At 41.5% G+C, this 27,570-nt stretch overlaps 2 protein-coding genes across 2 annotated transcripts; both read left to right on the top strand.

The window, feature by feature from the left end:
* Positions 1-8,403: 8,403 nt before the first annotated feature.
* On the top strand, positions 8,404-13,670 carry LOC139646700 (uncharacterized). The gene is made up of 2 exons (XM_071522498.1): positions 8,404-9,066; positions 12,999-13,670. The coding sequence occupies exons 1-2, from the start codon at positions 8,404-8,406 to the stop codon at positions 13,668-13,670; spliced, it is 1,335 nt and encodes a 444-aa protein (XP_071378599.1).
* Positions 13,671-15,750: 2,080 nt separating this feature from the next.
* Positions 15,751-16,522, top strand: LOC139646821 (claudin-3-like). The gene has a single exon (XM_071522564.1). It carries the CDS (start codon positions 15,875-15,877, stop codon positions 16,520-16,522), a length of 648 nt encoding a protein of 215 aa, XP_071378665.1. The 5' UTR covers positions 15,751-15,874.
* The last annotated feature ends 11,048 nt before the right edge of the window (positions 16,523-27,570 follow it).

Genomic DNA, 27,570 nt, shown 5'->3' with positions numbered 1-27,570 from the left:
AAGTGTAAATGTTTAGGCAAGGTTGGAGCAGGTCTTTTATATACTTTACTCGGGAGGGGCTTGACACACACACACACACACACACTTTCACGCAGACGTCTGACGTGACTGCCCCCACCCCCTCCCACTCCCACCCCGGGGCATGTGTCATCATGTCAGTTTTTGTCTCTCGTCAGTGATCGTTGCAGGAATAGCCACATTGTGACTCACAGCTATTCAGATTGGTTTAGCTGACTTTAAAAAACAACCATCAGCCACACCCTCTAAATTACAGTATTAGTCAACAGGTAGCTTTTTTTTGTCTTGTTTTCCTTTTCACACATTTTTTTTCGTTAGACTATACCTCATATTAGCAACTGAAAACAGACTTTGTATCTCCAAAATATCAACTTTTGAGGAACTATGAAACACAGCCTTGTTTTTAGCTTGATGATGATACATTTTTAGTTTATCTGATTCGTTTTGAAAAGGTTTCATCAACCCAAGGACTGTAGAATTCTCTCTGCCCATAGAGGAATATATAGCCCTTCAGTTGAAGTTAAAACTTGAAAATGGAGTTGGAGTTACAAGGTTTTCACCCAACAGTGATTACTTGCTTGTAAAGTGGTGAATAAGTACTTTTTACTTTGATGTCAGACCAAGACATCAAAGGAGGTCTGACGATAATTTCATTTGTCATTTGAGATTTTTTTCCAGGCGTCTATATTTGCTTACTGAACAAAAGCCCTTTATAACACAAAACGCAAGGATGTCTTGGTTTTATTATAGAATGCTTTTACAAAGTCCTCTTGTCAGAATGTGGCTGCTAACTGTGTTGTCTGTTAACTTTTGACCCCAGGTGTCTGATCTTTCAGCTGTGGAAGTTTCAGATCCTTGAGACAAAGGTAGAATACACAAACTACTTTTGTCCATGATACCTTCCCAATCATGCCAATGATACTACACAGAATCACTGAACAAAAATGTAAAACAGTGAATGCCAGAATATGGTTCATGAGTTGTCACACCTTGCATAAAAATACTGTAACATCAGTTATTAATTTGTTCACATTAATCCCATCTTAGGTTGTTAGTATTGAGATTGATGCAGAACTAAATTTAGACATACTTGTAAGAAAGTTTGATAAGAATGGTAAAAGTCAAATTCTTGGCTTCCAAACCATACAATAATTCATAACTGTCGACATCAAATTTATCAGCAAATCCTTCTTGAAATTCTAATGAAAAGTGTTGTTCTTAATTGGCAAATCACTCACTGATAAACTAATTGAATATAGGGCTACAGATACCTGGGTAAACATGCCAAAAGCTCCATCAATCAGTTCCATGTTGGTTCCTTCAATTACTCATAGTGGAAATATACATAATCAAGTACACAATGCGCCCCACATACAACTGAATAACCCAATTCACACAATAAGTACAGCATGTTGGGCACACCTGTTGGTCTGTGAGTGATTAAGTGTGTTTTTATGAATCCTACTCATACACTCACTGAGAATCACTTTAAAGGAGGAAAAATAGGGAAAAAACGAGATCAAACGAGATCTGACCTTGCAGTGATGTGATGTCAGTCCTTGAGGTTTGGAGGGCTGCAGCCTTCTTCTGTCGTTTGCCCAGGGAGGAATGTGTGAGCTGTGCTGTCCAGGGGTCTCGCTTGCTCTATGGACAGGTTTCCACAGCAGCGAGGAGGCATCAGGAAGACGTGGGGCAAACGGCAAACAACACGCAAAGTGATTCCAGTTGTCGGACTGTTGCAAAAAAAAAAAAAAAGAAGAAAAAGGGAATAGTGAGAGGGGGCAAAGAGAGGTAGAAAGAGAATCAGATTGTTTCAGAAATGAATGGAGGCAGTGTTTGAGAGCCAAAACTGCCGTTAGGACTATAATGCCTCTATTTTACCCAAGGTAGGATCATTAAAGCTGCTCTGGCCTGGCTATGGAGATTGGGTTCCACACACAGGTAGGCAGGGAGGAATTTCCACAATTAAGACTCTGAGGAGAGATGGTTTCAGGGAATATCGGCTTCTTGCTGAGATTAGTCCTGGTGCGTAGGCTCTGATAGGCCTCAGTGGGGCCACTGTTGCAGGATCAAATATCTTAAAATCACATACAGTAATAGACAAGGTACTGAAACACAGGTTAGCAGTGCTACTTCAGTGGAAACCCCCCACAAGTCACTGTATCAATTAACGCTCCATATCATTTTATCAATGCAATATCAGCAATCTTATAATCAGGCACGTACAGTACTTAGATGAAGTGACACTTGCAGAGCGCCTTCCTACACATCCTGAGTGTGTGAATCTATTAACAGCTTTTGACCTAATGAGAGAGTGAATGGCAAAGTGTTTGTAAGTGTTAAAATGACAGTATGCTACTGAATCAGCATTTTCTAGTGTTAGAAAGCTGTAATGAAGGGCTCAAGCTTCCTCATTGTGGCAAGTCTGTCACAGAAAACTTGACAGCCATGAGAAAAAGCTCGAGGGAGGGAGCCAAAGTGACAAGTGTCAGCAGGTAGACGCCAGACAGGCCTGGGCTTCACACTAACGGCTCCTGGCTTTGGCTCTCAGTCAAGTGTCCAACCCTTCAGTTACAAACTGGCTGGTTCACTATGCATGTTATGTAAAGAGAAAAGAGTATTCATATCAGCCTGGTAAATGGGGAGTGCAGACAACAGGGTTAGGATGCTGTGTTTGGATGCTTCTTACATCTGTTTGGGAGATATTTGTATTCACAGTGCCTTAGTACCATTCATTTTTAGTATGTGATGTCCCCAGTGGGAATTAAACCCCTAAATTTGGCAGTGTTAGTAGCCTATTGTACCTATTGAACTGTACAGGACCTTACAAAAGTGGAAATTTTATATTCCTCAATGGCCATTTTGATCGCTTGGAAACTCTACCCGAAAGATGGCATGAAACTAGCACTACCACAGCACATGAGGACTTCAGATAGATCTAACAGTTACCAAACTAGCTAACAACATTGGGAACAACTACATGACTTCTTGAATTTAGTATCGAAGCTAGCTTACTAGCTAGCAATTAGCTAGCTACCTAGGGTAGTTTCTGGTAGCTATAGCTTAAAATTTGAACCTATATCCATGTTGGGTTCCATTAATTTTATTTCAAATGAGTTTTTAAGTCTAGAATCTGTGAAATTATGAATGTTTGTCTGATTCCCGACATTTGCATCTTGTAGTTAACTGTGTGCACTTACTACTTGCTAGAGAGTCTCCCACTCCAAGTTCAAAATGGCCGCCCTGGGAATCTGGACCATGTATTCAACATTAATAATTTGTGATATAGCCGGAAATGTCCTTAGTTTCAGTGTTTGGATCACTGTGTTGATTAATGAAACTCTTAAGTTGAGTAATTTCATGTATATGAGTGAGCAGTGTGTGTAGGTGGGTACTGTCTGTATTTGGTGTGTGATGTCATTGTTCTGAGCCCCGAGGCCATTGTGGAGGGACACTGTCACAGTTTCAGTGGGTAATTTAAGCATGCCTGTTTAAGTATCCGTGCGGGAGTCTCAGTGAGTCATGCATGTTCGGGCATGACACAACATCACATGACACAAACATGAACGTGAACCTGACATCTTCCACTGTCCTCAGAAAGAGATAGTGTTATTTACTAAGATTTCCTTTTAGAGATCTGGAATCTAGGGTAGAAAATATTTCACACATTGTCCCTTTTAATCTATTGTGTTAAATTCTGTTCTCAGGACTCTGGCACTGCCTACTATTGGTTTCTTATCATGTTGGTGATCTAGGACTTTTAGCTTGTTCAACGTCCAGCACTCACTGGAAGTTGCTCTGGTTAAGAGTCAGTCAATTGTGTAAAATGTAATGCAAATGTCATGATATCTATGCAAATATAATCCACACTAGCTCCTTTGTAGTTCAGGACATAAGACATTTTGGTTGTGAAAAAGTCAGGGAGTGATGGGAAAGGAAAGAGGGTTTGTATTTTTGCCTGAGGCAACTTTCAGTTACTCATTTGTATGAACTGTTGGGCTCACAGCAGTAAGGGAGTTTTTTTGGCTTCTAGCCAAAAAACAGGTGCAACTTTATGTTTTTTATAGTTTCTTAATTGGATAACTTTGGAATATGTGTTGCTTTTATCATCCATGCTTAAGGCAGTGAGGAGCTAGGTGTTGAACATTTGTCCCTTTTTTAGCCTTTGAACTATGTTGAAAAGAATCTCTCTCTCTCTCTCTCTCTCTCTCTCTCTCTTTCTCTCTCTCCCCCAGAACGTGAGTCGGGGCTCGTTAGTTATTAATGGAGGCTGTGTGTGTACATGCCCAGAAGTGACGACGGCCAAGGTACCTGTAGCTCATGGAAACTGGTCAGACCGGCTCCCGCTCCCACAACAGGTGAATGTGTAGGAAGGCGCTCTGCAAGTGGCTACATGTCTCTATCCAGGGAAACGTCTCATCACACACCTGCACCTGCTTTAAGCAAGGTGAACTCCCTGAATAATGTCCATGTTTGGGGTCGATAATAATAACCAAAAATCTGTTTGTTAGGGTTAGGGTTAGGTTTATGGGGTAGGGTTAGGTAGCATATAAATGATTGTGTGTCTCACAAACAGCTATGTGCATACGATTATGACTTGTGGGCCTGCATGAAGTTCATTGGGTAGAATGAAACTTATTGTGGCTTATTTAAAGTTCAAACACATTTTTCAAAGTATGTAGGTCTCATTTGACAGAATTATAAGTGGTATAAGTCAATTTTATACCAAAGTGAAAGAAATTGCAGTGCAGCAGGCATTTCAGTCAAATTATCATTTTCAGTGCATAAATGTCAAAATGTTTGCAGCAGTGTATTTTTGCACTTGTTGCACTTTGGAATGACCTTGACCTATATCTCTCATAACAAACCTCACTCTTTCATTTTTCGACTGTGTGCAGGTTCCATTACTAGAGCACGACAATAACACTGTCAGGGTTGGGCGGTTTACTCCCACTGGAGCCAGCTATACTTAAAAATGCATTCCTGGTAAAAGTGTTCCTTAAATGGCATTGTATTGACAAATGAATCCCGTTACATATGCAGTCTTATTATCCAACCATATCAGTTTATCCAGTCTGTTTGCTGTATGACTACTAACCATATTTATCAGGGCTCAGATCATGTAAACCATTTCTTATTTAGGTGCATTATGGAAACCTGGTGACCAGGGTGTTGCTGAAGAACAGCCTGTATGTTCAGCCAACCACCCCTGCATAAATAAGGGTTAAAAATAAGAGCAGCTCTGGAGAGACACTTTCCTACCAATCTACCAAATGCTACAGGCTTCCAATGCAGGACGCATAAACCAATCACATCTGCTGTTATGATTCAAACTTTGTCCCCGACTTGATCTGTCCGTATTCCAACACAACATTTCTTTCTCAGGAAAGAAGAGCTTCCTAGGAAACAGCGGTAGCAACTCCCTAATGCAGTCCTCAACTGGGGCGGCTGCCAACTGTGGCAAATGATTTCCATGTAAAAAAAGAAAAAAAAAAAAACTCTGATTAATATTTGAGGAACTCATACCTGGGGGACAGAGATAGGGTATATCTGGACAGTAGCAGTGAGGCATCCGAAAATGTTGAGAGTTTATCAGAGCGACAGTATCCATGATCAGGCTGCTGTGAACAGTTAGCCCAATGGAATGTGTTTTTTCCCTTCTGTATCATACACAATAAAGTCTTCATTTATCAGAAATACACATAATCCTTTCTTCTTCTCTTTGCAAAACACAAGCAATATCTCTTTTATAGCTCAGATCATTAACTAAATTAATACAATCAAGATCCCAGTGTAATTTAAGGCGCTACCTGCAAGACCAGACAAAAGGAAACACAACAAACACAGGATGCAATACTGGCTCCCCCTGGCTGTAAAAACGTACATCTAGAATACACACAAATAGAGCAGGTACAGAGAGATTGTCGCCTCCTGATTTGATGCCATTCAGTCCTCCCAGTCTGTCCCAGAATGCAACACCTATCCTACTGTTCTGAACTTCATCTGGAATGAACTTCCTCTATAACCAGCTCTTATTTCTTCAGCCCAGCACCTCTCTGTCATAAATGAACAGTCTGGGGACACAACAGTATTTCTCAAATCTGTTACCGGGGTTCTGTGGCTTTGACCTTTGCACTCCTTACTATTGGGCACTCCTAACATCTGATTGTTATTTAAGGAGTTCTTCCTTTTGGGCAGTCAGAGACACTATATACTATATATTTGTGAACATCCACTAAAATCATTGATGTTGAGTTTGGTACTTTTATACTGCGACTGGGGTAATGATGTCAAAGCAGCAATCTTTAGGCATCTGATATATTGACATCTTCTCTTACTGAGCCAATAATGCCAGAAGAAACGTATTTTGAGTGGGATTAGCAGAAATGTCATACACTCAAGTGTAAACAGATGGTTTGGAAACTGTACCAATGACATTTCGTACCAAGGTCATGGGTCAAATGGTGAATTTTCTGTACCAGATGAAAATATTGAAGCTCTAGGACAAACAATGTTTGGATAATTTAGGGAGGAGCTTATTCTCCTTCTCCTACCAAGACCTCCAAAGATCTTCAATTTGCCGCTCAAATGCTCCAGATGCAGAGGTCCCTGTCAGGTGTGTGTGTGTGTGTGTGTGCGGGGGGGGGGGATGTCATCCTGTCATCCTGACCGTTGACCCCAGCTGACCTCTGTTAATGAGAGGAAAGCCTGTAATGGCAGAGAGCCGCCTACCAGTCCTGTTGTGTATCAAAGAACAAACACTAACTCAAGCCAGTGGAGGGATCCTTTGATTCATTTAGCATTCGACATGAGAAAAGAGTGATGCTGACAGTAAGGAAGACTGTATAGTTGAGATATGTTCATTGTGAATGCTGAACACAGACACAGCTCATTCATTTTTATTTTTGAGCCTTTTTCACTTCACTTTGCCTTTCTTCGGCTTTTAATTTAGCATTCACAGCCTCAGTTAAAACAGTATTAGAATCAAATTTTTTTTTAAAGATTATTTATTACACAGTTCAAAGACAGACAGGGAAGATTGGGAGATGAGGGTGCAACAAAGGTCCCAGGCCGTACTCCAACCCAGGACGTTGCGTTTACTCCAACGGTATGCGCCTTAGAACAATGATCCACCAGGATGCCCCACATATGATAACTTCAATATACTTGGCAGGTCACTGCAAATTAAGATGCAGTGGGCCAGTTTTGCAGGGACTTATTAAAGCCTAGTTAAAGGCTCATGCATTTTTGTCAAGTTGGCTTGCCTGTCAATGGAAATCTCATGAAGAAATGTTTCAGTCTAAAACTAGGCTGACACTGTCTGCTGAAGTGCCCAAATAATCATCACATGCAAAGGGGATATTTACTGGAGGGAGTAGCTGCCCAGATGACTTACCATCATATCCCTGCTATGTGTTTATGGTTTGACTTTTGCCATGGTGTGACCTATAGGGAATTCAAAAAGCTTATATACTTATGCCAGTTCATAGACTACCAGTCAAATATTCTTAATGTGTTTTGTTTAATTGAATATTTAACCATATAGCTTCTATTTTAAATAAAACTCCCCAGACATGCCCAGTGACAGTGAGGCCTCCTGACCTAAACCCTGTATTTTTTTCTCCCAGGAGGGATTATGTAGCTGACTAACGCAGAAAACAAGGCCTGTCATTGTTTGCCTTTACCTTGCTGGGAGATCTCATTCAGAGGGTGATTCAGCATTTTCCTTCAAGGTTGTCACATGTCACATGTCACAGATACACAAGGATTCTTTCTCAAATCTAAAATAGAGATTTAAAAGGTACGCTGGTATGCTAATGTCTATGTAAGTCTTATATTCAGAATTGACTCCATAAAGGCTTAATGTGTAGCATTCTGATATCAAAATTATGTATAAAGTGTAAATGTGGCTTTGATGGAAGACATCGGTATCCTTCTAAATCTATATTTTAACTCTTTTAAGAACTGCTATCCATGCCTTTGCATCAAGAAAATGGACAAAAATATGTTTTCAAGCTGACTACTGATTTCCAGGGTTTTCCTATTTGACACCACCTCTAGACCGGACCTGACCAGAGAGCTGTAAGGAATATTAAAGGGCCCCAGATGCAAGTGTGATTTGAAAGTAAACATGATGCCACCTTAAGCTGACTCCACCTTCAGTCTTCTTAGCCGTATAAAGAAGGTAGAATCTGTTTCTCCCTCTCTCTTTCTCTCTCACTAAAACCCTTACGAGGGACTTTGAGCCAACGAGATCCGATATCGCCTTCATCTCAGGAGGGTTGAGCCTGCGGACACAGAGGGCCTTCTATCCCACTGCGCCCAGGAAGAGAGGCTTGTTCAGCTCCAGCTCCAGCCCAGCCAGCTCCAGCTCCAGCTCCAACGATGTACTCGGCAGGTTTGGAGATCCTGGGGATGATCCTGGCCGTGGCCGGCTGGCTGGGGGTGATGGTGGCGTGCGGCCTGCCCATGTGGCGCGTGGCCGCCTACATCGGCCAGAACATCGTCATCTCCCAGGTGATCTGGGAGGGCTTGTGGATGAACTGTTCGGTGCAGAGCACAGGCCAGATGCACTGCAAGGTGCACGACTCCATGCTGGGGCTGCCGGTGGACCTGCAGGCGGCCCGCGCATTGGTCATCGTCTCCATGGTGCTGTGCATCGTGGGTATCGGCCTGTCGGTGGCCGGCGCCAAGTGCACCAACTGCAGCCCGGATGTGAGCAGCAAGCCGCGGATCGTGCTGGCAGCTGGAGTAACCTTCGTGGTGGCCGGGCTGCTGCTGCTGGTGGCCGTGTCCTGGACGGCCAACGCCATCGTCCTGGACTTCTACGACCCGCTGCTGGAGGAGACGGGGAAGAGAGAGTTTGGTAATTCGCTGTACTTTGGCTGGGCTGCGTCCTGCCTGCTCATCCTAGGAGGAGCCCTGCTCTGCTGCTCCTGCCCCCCCAGAGCAGCCGCAGCGCAGAGCGGCGGCAGCTCCGCGCCCCCCAGGGTGGACTACTCAGCCGTCAAGACCATGTCAGTCAATGGATACACCAGGAGAGACTATGTATGAACATGTGACGTGTGGGTTCAGGTGAAGATGCGATAACCAGTGTTAGAAAACTTGTCCTGTCCTGGATGTGCAGTAGATGAGCGGTGCCGCGGATGTTTGGTGGCCTGGATGTTAATGCAGCATCTTTGGTACAAAATGTACAAAATGACTGATGCTTCATGCTTTGTGTTTTTCAGTGTGAGCATTTTTCTGTAGTGGTGGGAATCACTGTTGTTCATATTTTATTTCAAAGATTAATCGTTTTTACTTAGACTTGGTATTAGTACTTTTTTCTCTTTTGTGTAAAAAACATCAAGATTGTTTCTGTTCTTGAAGAAATTCACACAATGATGACAATCTGCATACAAAATATTTCTGATTGAAGCAAATTTTATAAGATTTTAAATAAAACAATACAAAAGCCTCCACTTTATTCAATTTCAAGTCGTCTTCTTTTACAAGCTTCATGATTTGAGTTATGACTATGCAGTGTATATTAAAGTGGGAATATTTGTGATTCTGCGCTGCTTTTGTAAGAACTGGACATTGAGCCAGGAAATGCTTCTGATGACGGGAGTACGGAAAAATGCCTGCTGTTAAGTACAACACAGTCTGACCAAATAAGAGTCGGACTGCTGCACACACAAATTAGGTTTTTTTATTTCAATGCAAATGGGAGCAGAAACAATGGGTGGCTTGTTTCAGAGGAGCACCGTCTGCTCCCCTCTATTGTATCCTGTCCTCCATTTGTGAGAGTGAAACCGAGTCAGAGATAAAAGCCCCCATCTCCACGGGAAGTAACCCACACTGTAATAGAGTCTAATAGGTCAACAAAGACCCCATTGATCAGTTGGTTTGTGACTGTTTACCTTCTTCCCCCAGGTGAGATCTAAATGCTCAAAGAGTGGCAAAACAAAAGGAAAAAATGCCAACTGTATTTTTAGGATCACGTCAACAAACTGTAGCATGATAGATGGAAACTAAAAGCATTTCCTTAAGGCTTAAAGGTGAAGTCCACATTTTTAGAGGTGTACCGTACGGATCAATAATCAGGCCCTTTTAGTTTTTTTACAACATTCAAAATGTTTGCAAAAAAGCGCTGCCAAGAATTTGTTAGCAGTAGAGCAATATTGAGCAAGTTAATAGGGAATTAAACCATCAGGATACTTCTGAGTCCTTTCAAACAATTTTACAACATATTCTTACTATTCTTACTAGCATATAGAGGTATAGTGGATTTACAGACTTGCAGAGTGATGTTAAGATTCGTTATTTTATTCCTAGCTTAGACAGTAGCATTGCTGACAAATGCTAACAGCAAGATGCTGCTATTTCATCAGACACAAAAACACAGGGTGAAAGTATTTTTTAACACTTAATAAAGCTGCCTGGACTTGATTAATGGGATTAGCGATCACAAGGAAAGGCTTCTAAATGTCCTGAACCTCCCCTTTAGGTAAGCACAGGCGGTATTGTGTTACTGAGCCCACCTGCCTGTGCAGTCATGTGTTCTCTGGACAACAGGCCACTGAGCAATGAACACAAACCACAGGATATATTGTGAGAGCGCCGCCTCCCACTTCATGGGAGGACGTAATATTTCACAACACATTCCTGACTGATTACATCTGCATCAAATCAGTTGAAGTACAACACTTCATCATAGAGAGAAATTAAATCTTTGAGCTTTTTTGCTCAGCTGTTTTGTCCTCACAGTTTCGTGGTGTCTATAGTAAATGCAACATCTGAAGTAATGTTGTTTTTTTCCCCACACTTATCAACTCTGTACATAGATCTAAAACCACAGTCACTGCATGATAATGGTAAAATAGCCCTTGCAAGATCTTTCTTACCACAAATCTAGTAATGAAGCTTGCGATCAGATGTTGTGTCAATCATTTTCTACCCCAGACATGAGCAACATGTCCTAAATGAATCAGGAATGGCACAACTCAGATTCAGCATATTGACCCACAAGTGTTCAGTTCAAAACCTGGACGCTCCATTCTGAACAAAATTAAGCTTCTCATCACTGACTCCAAGTTGTCAGCTATCGGAGAGGCTTTCCAGACTGTTTTTTTCAGGAAAGACTCCAGATAGGACCAGGCATGTCATGTAAATCACCATTAGGATCCTCCTGAGACAAAAAAGTTGTGTGGTTTAGCTGTAGTACTCTCTGAAATAGTGATTAAGGATCCTGGTCATCTATGTAGAAACTGCTGGTGGTCCAGAATTTAGGAGGGTCTTCTCATGTGGCACGTGTAACCGCTGATGCTGTAAGACCTACAGAGCAAGGACACTGATAAGACCTCCACCCCCCAAATACACACACACACACACACACACACACACACACACACACACACACACACACAGACTCTGCTTCGAACACAATGACCCACTCCCTCTTTCTCTGTATGTTTGTTCCTTGCTATCACTATAAGAAACCTGTCTATGCCTTTACAATAATAGATAAGAGTTTTTTTCCCCCCAGATCTTTTTCAACATCAGTCCTTTGTGCCATGATCAAAATGCTAACTGAGACTTACAGTAAATCACTTCACTTCCTGGAGAATGAACCAGTAGCATAAAATCTCATCAGTGCTTTTCATCAAAAAATAGTGTCATGCTTGTGAGATTGTGAGAAACGTAATCTAATTTCAAAAGACAACATTGTGAAATAAGAGACAGGTGTTGAAAGTGTCATCCACCGCAACTCTAACAGTAGTTACTGAAAGTATTGCAGTAAATGAAAAGCTAAGCAGTCAGGTTTGGGAAGAGGCCATTGTTGTTTGCACTGCAGCTCAGGCATGTGGCCTCAGTTAGTAGCTTTCACAGGGTTATCAGTGTGAGACAGAGTGGGCAACTAAACAGACTGCCCAGACTGCTGAAAATACTTGTTTCCACATATATTACATAGCAGCACACACCCCCAACACCACCTAATGCTTTGCTTACATTACTGTATATTGTGGTTTCTGAATGCATCAACGCTGAATGTTTTGAGTACTCTGTTTCATCAAAGTCAGGAGGAAATTCTACAAATTTACATCAATGTACCAAATTCAAATAACAAGATTCTCATCCTCTTTTAAGGGCTAAAAGCTAAATCAATTTAAGGGGAAAATGTGCCCACTGTTTGACACATTTCCTAGACTTCCTCTACAGTTGATTGACAGTTTTTGAGTAATGTTTTCCTCTCAAAATTCCAATTCTTTGTAACCAATTCTTTGTCTTTCTTGCACCAGTAGTCACCATTAGTCGATGTTAGGTCACCTCAATACAGGTTAAATGGGATTTTAGCGTGTAGAATTAACTTTATATCAAAATCCTTACGCAGTGTTGAAAATGTGGTTCAGTAATGCAGTAATGAGTGAATGAAACATTAATTTGATTCCAGCTGCAGAGGTGTCAGATACATTTAAATCATTGCTCCCCTTGCTAATATAAAGGCTGCACTCTTTAGACAGTTTCTCCTGACAGTTTCTCTCCTCCCTCAAAACTTCAATACAAACTGTATAATGGTCAACATCTGACATCTATCTCAAGAAAGGAGCACAATGAAAAACTCACAGGAGTTGATGTTATGCCTTCCACTTTTAATCATTCATCCACACATCTTTAACCTGTCTGTTATCCTTTAACTACTCAGACCTGAGTTACAGGCCCTTTATTTGCTCTCTCCCCTCACCCAAACAGTTGGGAGAGCTACCGGGGCCGAGGAGGTTGAATGATTAAGCCGAGGCCGTTTACATGCCAAGGCTGGGTTTTGGGCGTTCAAACAAGGTGGGACAGAAAATGATTTGAACTCCCTCCTGGCCAATAACCAAGTGACTCCACCTTCCGCTGTGAACACAACCTGGTTATATGAGAACTCCAGAGCACACTCAGTGAATCCACTTTTTACCACTGAGATACAAAGGACATCTGTGCACTCTCACTCTTAGAAAAAGGCTTCAAAAATGCCTGCGGTTGGACTGGAGATACTTGGAGTGACTCTGGCTGTCCTGGGATGGATCTCTGCCATCGTGTCCTGCGCCTTGCCCATGTGGAGAGTGTCGGCTTTCATCGGGGTGAACATCGTCACGGCCCAGACCATCTGGGAGGGCATCTGGATGAGCTGCGTGGTGCAGAGTACGGGCCAGATGCAGTGTAAAGTGTACGACTCCATGCTGGCCCTGAGCGCGGACCTTCAGGCCGCCCGCGCCCTCACCATCATCTCCATCGTGGTGGGCATTGTGGGGGTGCTGGTGGCCGTCGTTGGGGCGAAGTGCACCAACTGTGTGGAGGAAGAGACGGCCAAGGCGCGGGTGATGATAGCCGCCGGAGTGGCCTTCATCGTGGCCTCCCTGACCCAGCTGATCCCGGTGTCCTGGACGGCCCACACCATCATCATGGAGTTCTACAGCGTCGTCACACCGGAGGCGCAGAAGAGGGAGATAGGTGGCGCTCTGTACATGGGCTGGGCAGCTGCCGCCTTTCTGCTCATAGGGGGGTGCATCCTCTGCTGCAGTTGCCCCCCGCAACCCGAAAAGAGGTACGGCCCCCCGTCGAGGATGGTGTACTCTCAAAACAGATCGATGGCCCCGAGCACCTACGATAAGAGAGACTACGTCTGACCTCGCACCTGCTCTCTTCCCATGCATTTCCCACAGAGGAAAGGACTGCTCAGAGAGAACTGAGGGGGGTTTCATATTTTTTAACAACCAATCCTTGACAAGGAGGACAAAGCTGAATATTTTCATGATGCCCTTCTGGACAGGGCGACATCAACCTTGTCTTCCACTGTTAAATTTAAATTTGTGCAACTTTGAGGCTGTTTGAAGCACTGAGGCTAATGATGACATGTCAGTGACATGGCTGCCCTGTATTTTATACTGTATCAAAATAACTGTAGATGTCGTAATCTAAATATTTCAGAATAAGTGAATCTGTATTGCTGTTTTTGCTGTATTGACAGACTGACTAAATTGATTCATATTGTGTTTTCATTTGTGTTTTGTACATGAAACATCAATTTTGATTGAGAAGTTGAGGGATGCTTGTGAAGTGAAGCAATTGTATCACACAATTAATTTTTTTCAATACTTTTTCTATACTTTCTATACTTTTCTATACTACTCTAAATTAGGAAATGTTAAAAAAGGAAATGTTGTCTTCCCAAAATTGCAAAACCAAAGAATATTTTTTTGATGTTTGACTCTTACAATAAAAAGGTCTTGGTTTTTTGTACTTAATTTGTCCTGATCATTTAGACTTCATTAATTGATTTCTCTTTTAGAGAGTATGGTGGTTACCATGGCATAATATTCATTAAGCCTTCAGGTCACAGGAGCATGGTCAGTTGTACAAAGTGTTCACTAAAGAATGGCAACTATTCATAACAAAATTGAAATCCACACAAAAATCTGAAAGAATACATCCAACAATAGATTCTGTAAGATGTTTGGCCTCAATAACAAACTGTATAACGAAAAAATGGCTGATCCCATGCGTCCTGGATATCCCCACTATTAAGCTGACGACTTTGAGTCTCTCTTACAGCACCTATCCACCTGGCTGTCTCCCATATGTCTGTTGGCTCAAATGATAACAAGAACCGCTACTTTGTCAGCTTCCCCACACTCAACCATCTGAACAGCCTTCCCAAACAAAGGGCCTGTTTCATGCTGGAAGGAGGGGGGGGGGGATTGTCAACGCCAGGTCACAGAATACTTGGGGTGGATGGGTGGCGGGGGGTGGTGGTGCTATTAGTCTGGTTTCTGGGGCATTTCTAGGGAGACGGTCCCGGCCCTGAAGAATTTCAAGGGCGCTCTAGTGATAGACAGACAGAGCCGTTAGGGCACATCAAACACAACGCTGTTGTCAGGTAAAAAAAACTTGTAATGCCAATCTTTCTGATTTTCATGTTCTGACTTCAACTGAAGGATCCCATGCTTCTTTACTGTTTCAGAAAATTCTACCACCCTTAGTCTTATGAAACCCTTCAACTCAAAAATGCATGGTGGTCAAGCTGAAAACAGGACTGTTTTTCTTAGCTCCTAAAAACTTGGCATTTTGGAGACGCAAGGTTTTCACCGGACAGCGATGATAAAAAAAAAATGGTTTAGCTTGTTACTGAGGAATGCAAGCTTCTTTTATGAGACGTTTAATGAAATGCTCTTTGGAGCTGCAGAGTGGAGCCTGATCTTGTCATGAGAAGGTGATCTACGAGTTACTAAATGCCCTCAAATAACTCACAACAAGTGGGTTGAGCTGTGGGCATGCCATAGAAAAGTGATATATGTACAAGATCAGATTGTGCTTGTTGCCTATGTTTCATAGCAAGACATAGAAAAAAGTTCTAAGAGACATTATGTTTTTTTACATAATACTTATACAATCAAAAACAATTAAAATCCCTCATTTACACTATTACTATAAGCCTTAATCCATTTCAGAGTTGTTACATTGGTTATAAGGACACATGGGTGCCCTTTCAACTGTGAAATGCCTTCTTTGTAGCTGGGGCCATTGTGAAGCCGGTCATGTAAGCTGATAGCAGAAAGCCTCGGATCCTGAGAGCGTCCAGGTCCTCCGTCCCCTTGGTGATGTCAGCTCCTTCGAGGACTCCTCCCCTCCACCTGATCTGCCTTATAAAGGATACTTGTGAAGCCGAGGCACCAGATCATCACACACTCACTGATGCAAGGGCTGAAATTAAGTTAATTGTCAGTTGGCTCTCTGGTTTGACTCTTCCCCCCCCACCAGATCTTCTCTTCTCTCGATCCCCTTTCAGGAGTGACACACATTCAGCAGCAGCAGAAGAAGAAGAGGTTTCAGCATGTCTATAGGCTTGGAGCTGATAGGGATCTCCCTGTGCATCTTGGGATGGATTATTGCCATTGTGGCCTGCGCCCTGCCCATGTGGAGGGTGACGGCCTTCATCGGCAGCAACATCGTGACGGCTCAGATCATCTGGGAGGGCCTGTGGATGACCTGCGTGGTCCAGAGCACCGGCCAGATGCAGTGCAAGGTGTACGACTCCATGCTGGCGCTCTCCCAGGACCTCCAGGCCGCCCGCGCCCTCACCGTCATCTCCATCCTGTTGGCCATCATGGCCGTGCTCATCGCCATCGCCGGGGCCAAGTGCACCAACTGCATCGAGGACGAGTCGTCCAAGGCCAAGGTGATGATCATCTCGGGCGTCTTCTTCATCGTGTCCGGGGTCATGCAGCTCATCCCCGTCTCCTGGTCGGCCAACACCATCATCAGGGACTTCTACAACCCGTTACTGACCGACGCTCAGAGGAGGGAGCTGGGGGCCGCGCTCTACATCGGCTGGGCGGCGGCTGCCCTCCTGGTTCTGGGCGGCGGGCTCCTCTGCTGCTCCTGCCCGCCGCGTGAGACGAGATACAACCCCTCACGAATGGCGTATTCTGCCCCGCGGTCCGCAGGTGGCCCGGGGTTCGAGAGGAAAGACTACGTATGAGCAGAAATTAAAGGGGGGGGGAAAAAAAGACAATTTTGAATCACAAACCTGCTCTCCACACCAAAATGATGGTGTGCTGAAGAAAGGGGGTCGAGGAAACTAAGACCAAGGAGACTCCGCCATGAAGGATGTGTTTGATTTCGCCTTTTTACTGTTAAATATCTCTCTAACAGCCTCTACGCTTTTCAGAGACTGAAATAGCACGCAAAGGTCATTTGACCTGAGCGTTCCTTTCATCGTGTTTTAAAAAAGGCGAAGAAATTATGTTTTTGGTGTTTTGGCTTTTTGTTACTGCTATTGTTCATACAGAACAGTTATCTCAGTCATGTAAAGTCGACTAAATTTAATCATCAATGTACAATCATATGCTTTTGATACAATCATTGCTTTTTCATGTTTACCATGGAATATTCTTTTATGGACGTTGCCATGACTACTGTTTGTTTGTCACCTTCGTAATGAGTAACTATAACTATAACTATGTAAATGTAAAGGAGTATGGGAAATATTTTGTATTTCCCAGTTCACAACATAGCAAAAGGAAAATGCATACGATTCATCTTTTATTTTAGAGCCTTATTCTGGTCTATCCATTTTTCTCTGCTATTGGCAATTTGTGTTAATGTTATACCAGCAGGGTTCTGTGATGTAAATACTGTATTCAGAATACCATTAATCTCCTGTAGCGGGCAAGGCAGATGACAAGTGTATTCAACACAGGCTTTAGTGCAGTATGTGTGTGTGTGTGTGTGTGTGTGTGTGTGTGTGTGTGTTCGTGTGTGTGTGTGTGTGTGTGTGTGTGTGCAGGTAGACAGAGGACTTTGAATGCTTCACTGTGAGGCAGTACAGAAGCACCTGTGTTCAGCCACAACATGAATCATCTTTGTGTATCATGCAGCACTACAGGTATCTCACTAGCTGTTTTTTTTTAAACAAACAAATAAATAAAGATCACTGTGGTTTTTTTTAACATATGTGTTGTCCCGTTTCATTTCAAACTCAAACTGTCTTTTTCATTTGGTTATATTTAGGATTATGCTCCATTTCAGATTATTTCAACAGCATACTCATTACCCACTATAGGCTTTTCACAGAGGTTGTGCAGCACATGACTCAACAGAAAGGTGACGAAAATGATGGGGCCCGGGATCTGTACAGGTGTCTTTGTAAGAGAAGCCTGTCATTCGATCCTCGGGGCTACGTTACCACCAACTGGCAACTTAACCACGCTCGCTCTAAACAATTAGCCACAGGATCACCTCACAGGCAGAGGTGATAAGTGTGAGCAGGGAGGAGTGGAGGCGGGTACAGTCGTTCAAGGGAGGCTACAAGATTTATCCATTTTTATTAACCTTTAGCTATTGTTGGAAGGTGCATGCTGTTTTTTCAGCAACGCCCTGCTGCACATTCATGCAGTTACGCAAATTCATTCCTGGGAGTTGCCCAATCCAACCCAAAACTTTTATGTTATTTTTATTTTATTTTATTAGAAGGATTTATTTTGTTTTGCATCGATTGAATGTTGCTCTCCTTCGCCTCTGTCGTCTTCTCTTAATTTAATCCGTATTTGACACTGTTCCATTGCTTCTTGTTATTTTTATTATTAATTTTGAGTATTCTGCTTTTATTCTGCTTTTATATATAACTCTCTCTTCTACTGTTGGCCACTGTGCAGGTTCATTGGAGGAATTAGGAGTTAAGTGCCTTGCTCAAGGGCACAGTAGGTGATGAGGGAAGGAAAAGTGTTTCTCGTCCAACTTCCCTGCCCAGATTTTCCCAGTTTGCAGCCTTACTGGCGACTTTCTAATAACAAGCATGTCTCTTTAACCCCTCACACCCTGAGTTCCCCCTTAAATTCCCTCTTAAGTAACTTATCTTAAGTAGTATTTTTTCCAAACTGTATGACAATGTCACATCCATATACACATCTGCTCGATCCAATGCTTCATTGAAGCTATAGCTGCTTATACTGAGTGAAATATTCAAACCCAAGATGCCACTGTTTTTATGGCTGCACCTTTACAACAAATGGAAAAAGATGTGATGTTTGTGCATCATTTTATACACATGACCCTGTAATTAAGCAGGACATGTTTGATATCTTTGGAAACCTTGGGATCTTGACTAGAATTTAAAATAAAGCTCTGTGGGTTTGAGCAAAGCTTGGCCATGAAACATGTGCTTGTAATGATGGGGTAGAAGTGTAACCTCTAGGCTACCACCGCTCTGTTTATATGATATCTGAATAATATTTATTTAATGATGAAACCCAACAAAGCAGTACATAGAGACTCCGGCACATTTTCAAGTCCTCCCAGCCAAAGGTTCCCTGATGGATGTGAGTTAAGCCTTCCAGCCTGAAACATTACAAAGGCAGCAAGTTGAAAAATTGATGAGCATCTTATAGTAAATATGGGAGACGGCCCTTGAGACGATATCGCCTTACCAGCCAACTTTTGTCTCTTCCTCCCATATCCATGTCGCTTCTGACAAAGGCTGTCCAACTGTTTGACATCTGGTCATGATTATAGTAAATACAGATTAGATCTCAGCTAAATTCTAATGAGCATTTTGGACATTTACATTTTAGTCGTTTCACTGATGCTCCTCCCCAGAGCCAATTATAATGAGGTAGGAGGAGCCAGTGCCTTGCTCAAGGACACTTTGACAGAATAAATAGGCTGAAGCTGGGATCAAGCCTGATTTTTTGGGGGGGGTTCTAAACATTAAGCCACCCTGCTGACAGCATTTCCAGTATCATTTTTTTTTTTTAAATAATAACAATAATGAGGAATTTCTTTCTGTTTGTACATTTAGCAAAAGTTATTAATTTTTCACTTGATCAGCCAATTAACTGCTGTGGTCAGCTGGAGTCAGAATGCCTACTGTCATGACTAATGGCTCTAATGCTAAAACTCAGGCCTTACCTTCAAAGATTCTATTTTTGTATGATATATTGAAAGTATAAGATTTTAATGAAAGCCATATGTGACATATATCTGAGTTTAGAACTTGTGAATATATAGATGAATCCACAAAATCACCTTTTACATTTTACTGTATGCAGTTAAACCAAAATGTAAACAACCAATAAACTGATTCAAAATACATTTAGGTTTTAGGTTTTTCTGTCACTGCCGCTGTGTATCATGTTGTGTGTTCAGTAAAACATTTAGAAAACGACAGAATGTCGATCCCATGTTTTGGTTTTGGGGCTTCCTTTGTGTTTAAGTTTGGATTACAGACTGGGTCCTAAATAATAACTAACCAAAGACAAGGGCTGTATTTCAGGGTTACACCCTTTTTCATAAATGTCTAAATCTCTTTTTATTCATTTGATTTATGTTTTGTATTTTTTCTGTGCCTAAATGACTGGTAGTGCCTTGATCAGCTATTGTAAACAGGCCTGTAGATGATGTTGCATAACTAGCAGCACCAGATAACTCATGATAACATGATAACTCATCCCTAACTGCCAAGTCTGGACCAGAGTTTCAATACGCATGACACTGTGGAGTCAGAGAGGCCAAGCAGTTTCCACAGAGGTTCAACATTATGGCTGAGCATGAGCAGCACCTCCTGAGCAGCACTGTCTGCCATTCAAAAGGATTTTCTGTACGACCCTAAGGCAGGTTTGGAAGTTGTTAGGCTAATCATTGATTCTGACACTGGTGTGCTTCACAATCGTTCAAATTACCATAAACTGGAGACTAGAGCCTCGGTTTCCATGCCTCATAAAGCACAAGCTTGAGGTTGTATGTTGTTTACAGCTGTTAGTCTAACAAGAGAGTCACGTGTTGAGTAGCCAACCTCTCACTGACTCAGGTTTTGAGAATAACTGGAAGTCTTGATACCAATCACACATGAATCAGCTAACTATGTTGAAGTTGAAAGTTTTTGTTTGGTAGAAAATAAAATCAAAGATCACAAAAGGCTTTAATATGTGAAGGGTTTCATACCAAAATGCTACTATCTATTTTGAGAAAAAATATAATCATCTATACATATACATACATGATCCCTATCCCTACAAGAATGAAGCTGATCATGGAGCCGAAATGTTATACTTTTATAAGAAAATGTGTCAAGATAGCCAATGAAATGAGTCATAAAGTGTAAAGTGTGACCCAAGCAGAAAGTCCGAAGTTATAGGCAAACACATTCATAAATGGAATTACAAAAAGTACAATTTAAACAAATGCATTTTTAAAAATCATTTTACAGATACAGAATTTCAGTAACCTATAGTAATACTGTCAGATAATTACAGTGAGTTTTACTTTCATGTCAATAATCATTTTGTTAAAGTAGGTGTCACTTTTTCCAAATAGTGGATTTATCTCATTTTGAAATGAAACTCTTCATTTGAACTGTTCAAAGAGTCAGAAAGCTGATCATGTTCACATGCGCTGACGGGAAGTTTAGTTCATAGAGTTCAAGTAAAAAATCTTAATATTTTTAAAGCAGATAGCAGCCTAGTGAACCCAAAGTTCCTGAGGCTGTGATGAAACTGAATCTGAACCAACATCAAATACCTAAACTTGTTTGGTTTTATAAAAAAAAAAACCCTTTCCATGAGTTTCCCTCGTCATGCTCCGCTGGCCCTGGTCACATGACCGATACTGGGGAATGTGAAGGGCAGAGAGGTTGCCTGGTACCTGGAGTCAGACAGAGAGAGGGCCTTCCTTTATCCCCCCCTCCTCCCTGAAAACAACACAGACTCACTGTGTCCGCTCAGTGGGAACAGAAACTCACAGAGTTTTCTTACCAGCGACTGAAAGAAATCTAAATCCAAATCTGAGCCACAGCAGACCCACGGAGGAATCGATACGGAGAGCATGCTGCTGTCTGGAGCCGGCTGCATGCTCAGAGAAAAATCTGCTGTTTAACCATAATGAGTTCTTCAGGTTGTTTCCACATGTCTGAACCCTTTTCAGATCCAGTTGGCACCTTATTCCCTACAAAAGTCTGTTGAAGAACCCCTTAAAAGGGTGTTCAGGTGAAAAAAGCAGGAAATAGAGCCAAACCGCTCTGCAAAAAAACCCTTTTGGAAGCATTTTTTTCTACTCATTGTGTATTCTGAATATTTTCTACCTCACTTCCCCATTTCCCCCCTGAATCATAGCCGTCTCCCATGTCTTCCTCCTCTACTCGCTACACTCTGTTCTTGTCTTCAAGTAAAAAGTAAAATCCCTTCTACTTCTTTCCTTAGCTCTTATTTCTCATCCTGGCACTTCTAACTGACATCATTCTAGGATAACAGGAATATTTTGCCGCGTCTACTAACAGGGCATTATGGCTCAGATCCTTACACTTTTTTTACCATTGGTTGTTTGTAATGTTGGTGATCTAGGAATTAAAGCTTATTCCACTGACAAACAGCTTGTTTCTAAACAAGTAGAATACAAACAATTTATTTATAATACATTCAGGCCAAAGCATTTTCTGTATACAGTATATATTGGTAACACTTTTGGTAAGACTTTGCTTTACAATGGCCTTATTCCTGAGTGGTAATCTACATATTAACTTATGGAAAAGTGTTTAAATGTATTTGTTTGTTCTTACATCTTGCATCTTACATCTTACTGGTTTTAAAACATTTGCACACTCTTTTATGTAAGTACTTATTTTAGTAATTACATTGTGTTGTTATACCGCTTTGAATATAATATGTGTTAGGGAGATTGTCATTAAGTACTTACATGATATTATTGTGTGGTATATAGTGTGTAAGCATTACAGTGCAACAGGGTTAATACACAGGTTAATACATAGCTTAATATACTGGAAAAGTGCCATTGTAAAGTACTACTATACTTTTTATTTTATTTTAATCTCTTTTTCAAGAGAAGCTTGGCCAAGAAAGTCTCATCATGGCATAATTCAATTCAATTCAGTTCAACACAACTTTATTTCACATGGGCCAATTTAAAGGATGCAATAAAAGGTACAAACAAACAACAACAAGACATAGAATCCACATATCACATAACAGAAAGAGACAAGACAGGACATATTACCAGATAAACAGCTTGCATATTTGTGCTATTGGTGCAGAGTGCAGACAGAGATCAGCAGTCAAATACGTATTAAATTAGTTTACTGTCCAGTGCTGGAAACCTCACAGTTCTTATTTAAAATGTTAACTGCTTCTTGTACAAAGGTATTTTCCCTTTGATTTGTCTTAAAGGTTGAAGACAAACAACGTACAACGTAAATAAGCAACAGGTGTGTGCAATCTCAAAATGTACTGCATGAATGCTGAAGAGTCAGAAGTCCAGGATCAAGCAGCTGAACAGGATCAAGGTGTGAACCTGTGATACGATCATAAATAATTCAATGGGCTTGTCTTTACCAAAATCTTAAGGGAGTGCTGCTGTGCAGATAAGAGAGATTACTCGCTTTGAGCCACAGCGTTACTCACTTGGGTCAGGGTGTACTGGAGAAATCACTGTGTGTGTATGTGTGTGTGGTGTGTGTGTGTTTGGTAGGAACGGTGGGGAGCGTTCAGACCATTAGCTCATAGGTGAGGCACATTGAGCTGGTGCACCTGCTGATAAACTCCTCAGTTGGTTGAAAGAGTGAATCCCTCCCGTACATTCCAGCAAAGTTTGCTCACTTTCATCACCTTCCAACACAGCCAGCGCGGTTTTTGTGGTCGAAATAATCCAAACAAACCGTGAAGGGTAATCTGGGGTGACGGTAGCCTAATGAGAGAAGAGCGTGGGTATGACCAGACGGTTGCCAGTTCAAATCCCAAGACGAGTAACACTCTCCCTTAACAAACTACTGTCCAAGTAGACTTGGTGTTTGATCGGTGTATTCAGTGTTGTACTGAAAGAGACGCATAATGCAACCATCAGCTAAGCCAAGTGGAAAAGATGGAAGTCAATTAATCGAAATACACCGTCTCAGTCAGATTTGTGTGTCTAAAAGATGCTGTTTAAAGGGTAAAAGCTGTGATAAGACACATTTTTTCTTTCTCCATAAAACTGCGTACAAGTCATTTTTAAAATGGTGTCAAATGGGCAAAATAACTGAATGTATTTCAATCATTTTCAACAAAAGAGAATAATGCAGTGAGGAACATTTTTGTCAAAATATTGCACTTCTGGCGCCCTCAAGTGGTCTTTCTGGGATACTTCAATTACAGCTTTCACATAGTGGAGTAATGAAAAAGATGTTTATATGGGTTATTATACTTTTTCTGTGCAATGACTGATATGAATAAGCGTGCCTTGCCTTTTTTTTAACCCAGGCTAGACAGATAACCTTGTACATGGTAATCCTACTTGATGAGAAATGTGTCTTCTTTATTTTTTGTCCTGAACAAGAGGAATTATCTGCTTCCTTCAGTGTCCTGCATTCACACTTCCAGCTCTTAACCAGACTTATGTGGTGCTAAAAAAAAACATTTCTCCAATATCTCACCATCAGTGACTGGTCCAAGTGTGTGTGTGATTGTATATAAAAACAATCCATTCAACTAATTTCTGTCCTATGTACATGAAATACCATGGGATACCAGGTGCTGTTTTTTTTTTGTGTTATTATTCATGTTCTGACCATCAGGTGGCACTGCTGCCTCTTGAGATAAGCCAATTACTGTAACAGCAGTGGTGATAAACATATTCTCTAAATCAAAGCTCAGTTTGTTAGTAGACAAGATGAAAAAATAAGAATATTGTAATAATATTATATACAATACTTACTGAAAGTGCTGAAGCCGATAATAATTGCCGATGGTCTGCCTGCCAGAAGTTTACATTCACATTAAGGAGTCAGTAATGCACAGCATCAGATCACACAACTAATACGAATCACATGCAGTGGGACCTGAACCTTGATGTGTGTCTGTGTGTGTGTGTGTGGTGAAGAAAACTGGTGTATAATTTTGCTGAATAAGCATAGCCATTTGCTCCTTAAGAACTGTGTATTTTGATGGCAAAGTTCAGCTATTTAGCTTATTTAACTAATCACATGCCATTCCCCCGCCCCCCCACCCCAAAATATGCCCATGCACTTGCCCCAGGCCTTCACTGGTACATAGTCAAATATGGTCAAAAATCTGACTTTAGTCCATGGGGTAAATTTCAAGCCTCAGTCTCTGGGATTTGTGTCACATTATACAGTAAAATACAGTATACAGTCCTGGTTGCCACAGCACAGTGGATGAAACTCTCTTTGTTCCTTTGTTATTGCACACAAATCTTACAGTTCTTGGGTATGTGGACTCATGCAATCTTAAATGGCTTAAGAATGCAAACATACTCGCTGCAGACTACAGTTAGATCTTTGTAGCAACTGATTGTGTAAAACATTGCCAAAGGGCAATCACCAAAACAGTCACTAATAAGCCTCATAAGCCTCCGTGCTAATAATCAGACAGTAAGACGATAACTGTTCTAACTATATCAACAAACATTTAAATAGCTTTGCAATGGGTTTCAGTCTTAGAGAGAAAGTGCTGTGAACACTGGAGGAAAGCGGGTCCTGTGTTGATGTAACTGCTTCATCTGGAGACCAAATTTGCTTCTCTAAAAGCACCTGGTAAATAATGTACTGTTTCATTACTGTTTCCAGAACAGCAAACGTGTGTGAAGAATATGATTCATTCAAACTTTTACCTGGCACTAATGGAGTCTCCACTTACCTCTTAGCTGAGTGAACAGCTGGACAAAATGCGACTGATTTAAAATTGCCGATATCAGCAGATGGTTAACAGGAATAAGTTGTGAGATCATTCTCACATGCAGGCACAAACACTTTGATCACTGGCTAATATGTTTCTGCTCACAAACTGATGCAGGCAGCAGCTACGGCTAGCTACATCATCTCAACTTTCATTTTGGCTCTATCTTTATTCAGGTTTTCAGTCTGTATCATATTACTGAGTACCAGCTCACTGGTGCATATCATCATCATCATCATGGTCAATATGGTCTATAATGACTTCACACTGTGGGCTAAATTTCAATCCATTAATCACTGGGATCTGTGTTACAGTATGAGCAACAACTAGTGGTAAAAATTTGACATGACATATGCTATTTGATGGATGCTTTTACCCTAAGTGCTTCAGAACATATATTTTTAGCATTTTAGCAATAACCTGCTCTTTATCTCTACAGTCTGTGAAACACTATAACCTGCTTTCTCGTTATTCTGCATCACTGGTTTGGTATATTATCACTTTAGATCTTTGTAATTTTTTGATCAGCTATGTGTAAATTTTTCATCAGATGAAAATGTCCTTCCACCTTTTATGTTCTTGCTTTTAGTGTTTAATTTTCTCTTAGGTATATATATAATAGTACTATATTTCATCTCCATTGCTTTGGCTTCACATTTACCCCAACCAAACTCTGATTGCAGCGATAATGAAAATGACAGATATGAGACTAATGGAGGAGAGCATAAAAGCCTCTTCATCAGCTCCTCTCTTTTCCTTTCTCATCTCCCTGCCGCCGTGAGATGGATCCAGATTGGCAATGACGTGTTGTGTGTGTGTGTGTGTGTGTGCGCGCACATGTGTGTGTGCATGTGTGTGTGTGTGTGTATGTGTGTGCTTCTGCCATTTCTGCCAAGTCTATCAAATGAAGACAGAACACATTAACAACTTGAAGAAAGAAAAGTCTCTCTCTCTCTCTCTCTCTCTCTCTCTCTCTCTGCCCCCCCCTCTCTTTCTATCTCTGTGTTGAATACTGGTAGTGGAATGCAGTGAAACTCAAAGTTATACAGGCCTATTAGGACTGTATTGGAAAGGTATTTATGCTTTAACAACTTAACTTTCTTACTTACTTACTTTAACAACTTAAGACATTTTGAGGCAACTGATTCCTTTTACCCAAAAGGTTGTTCAGACCATCACATAATAGAAGGCATTTTAGCTATTTCCATTATTTACCGCCACACAAGATCTTATCTAACCAGGGCTTGTCCAATTTAGAGTGAATGCTGAAGAAGAAGAACTGGAGGAGCTGAAAGAGAGCGGGCATGTCAGGCAGGCTCCTCCCATCGCAGACGTTTCTTTGACTTGAAACCTACGAGACAGTCAACAGTAAATTCTTTCATCCCAGACTACACTAAACCTACACCGCCCTCACACTGCAGCTTCGCTCATAACGTCACCAAAGGCTGCCGTGTGGAAAGCCGCCTTGTTGAGGGATTTACAAAACCGTACCTAGCCTGCTTTCTGTAAGATGCCGAGTTTGTTTGCATTTGCATTTATTTACGACTGTTTGGCTGTGTGTATCTGTGCTGGGAACCAATCAGAGACAGGAGGAATGTAAACCTTGTTCCATCACGCTACATAACAGACATGAAAAACCCCCAAACTCTGACGGTATCCCTGAGGGGAACTGCTGTGCATTTAAAGACCTATCTATCAGTCAGTTACAACACAACACAAAACAAAACAAACAAAAACACAAATGTAGGCCCTCGCACGCACACTCGCACACAAAAAACACACCTGCACATGAACACACACACAACACACAGGAGAGATCTTTTACTATCTGTGTATCGTCCTCCACGATTGAGAGATTTATGTTTGTTTGACTCACGCTGGGGCTTAAATGAACCGTAAAACTGCAGGCCTGATGGGAACCACAGCACATTTTCTCGTTGAAAGACCATCTCTTCTTTTAGAACAATCCTGGAGTATTTATCATTCATTTTATTTTTGTTGCTGTTTTTAAACAGAGTGTCCTAAACGAGTTGCAGCACTTGTCCAAGTCATTGTGACCTCAGTGAAAGATGAATTTCTGTAGCCTACTTGCCTCTGATGTGCAAACATGACACTACTCACAATGGCAACTTTGACTTGTACTTTGACATCAGGTCTGCAGTTTTACGGTACTTTGATGACTTGAAAAGGTTTCTAAAGTCTCGACAAAAGATCTTGTGTTTGTGTAAATAATTGAAAGTGTTGAGATTTGTTCCAGCAGACGACTGAATTTAAATTCTGTTTTGTGAATTTGTATGGAATGATTGAATTTATTGAAGTTGAAACTGATTATAGAAATCAAACTCATGATGCT

The sequence above is a fragment of the Centroberyx affinis genome, unplaced genomic scaffold, assembly GCF_046629955.1.
Source record: "Centroberyx affinis isolate AG114_WGS23_722 - 3 ecotype Tasmania unplaced genomic scaffold, CSIRO-AGI_Caff_v1 ptg000097l_1, whole genome shotgun sequence".
NCBI lineage: Eukaryota > Metazoa > Chordata > Actinopteri > Beryciformes > Berycidae > Centroberyx > Centroberyx affinis.
The sequence above is the reverse complement of the archived record's forward strand: the minus strand, read 5'-3'. Positions and strand labels throughout refer to the sequence as shown.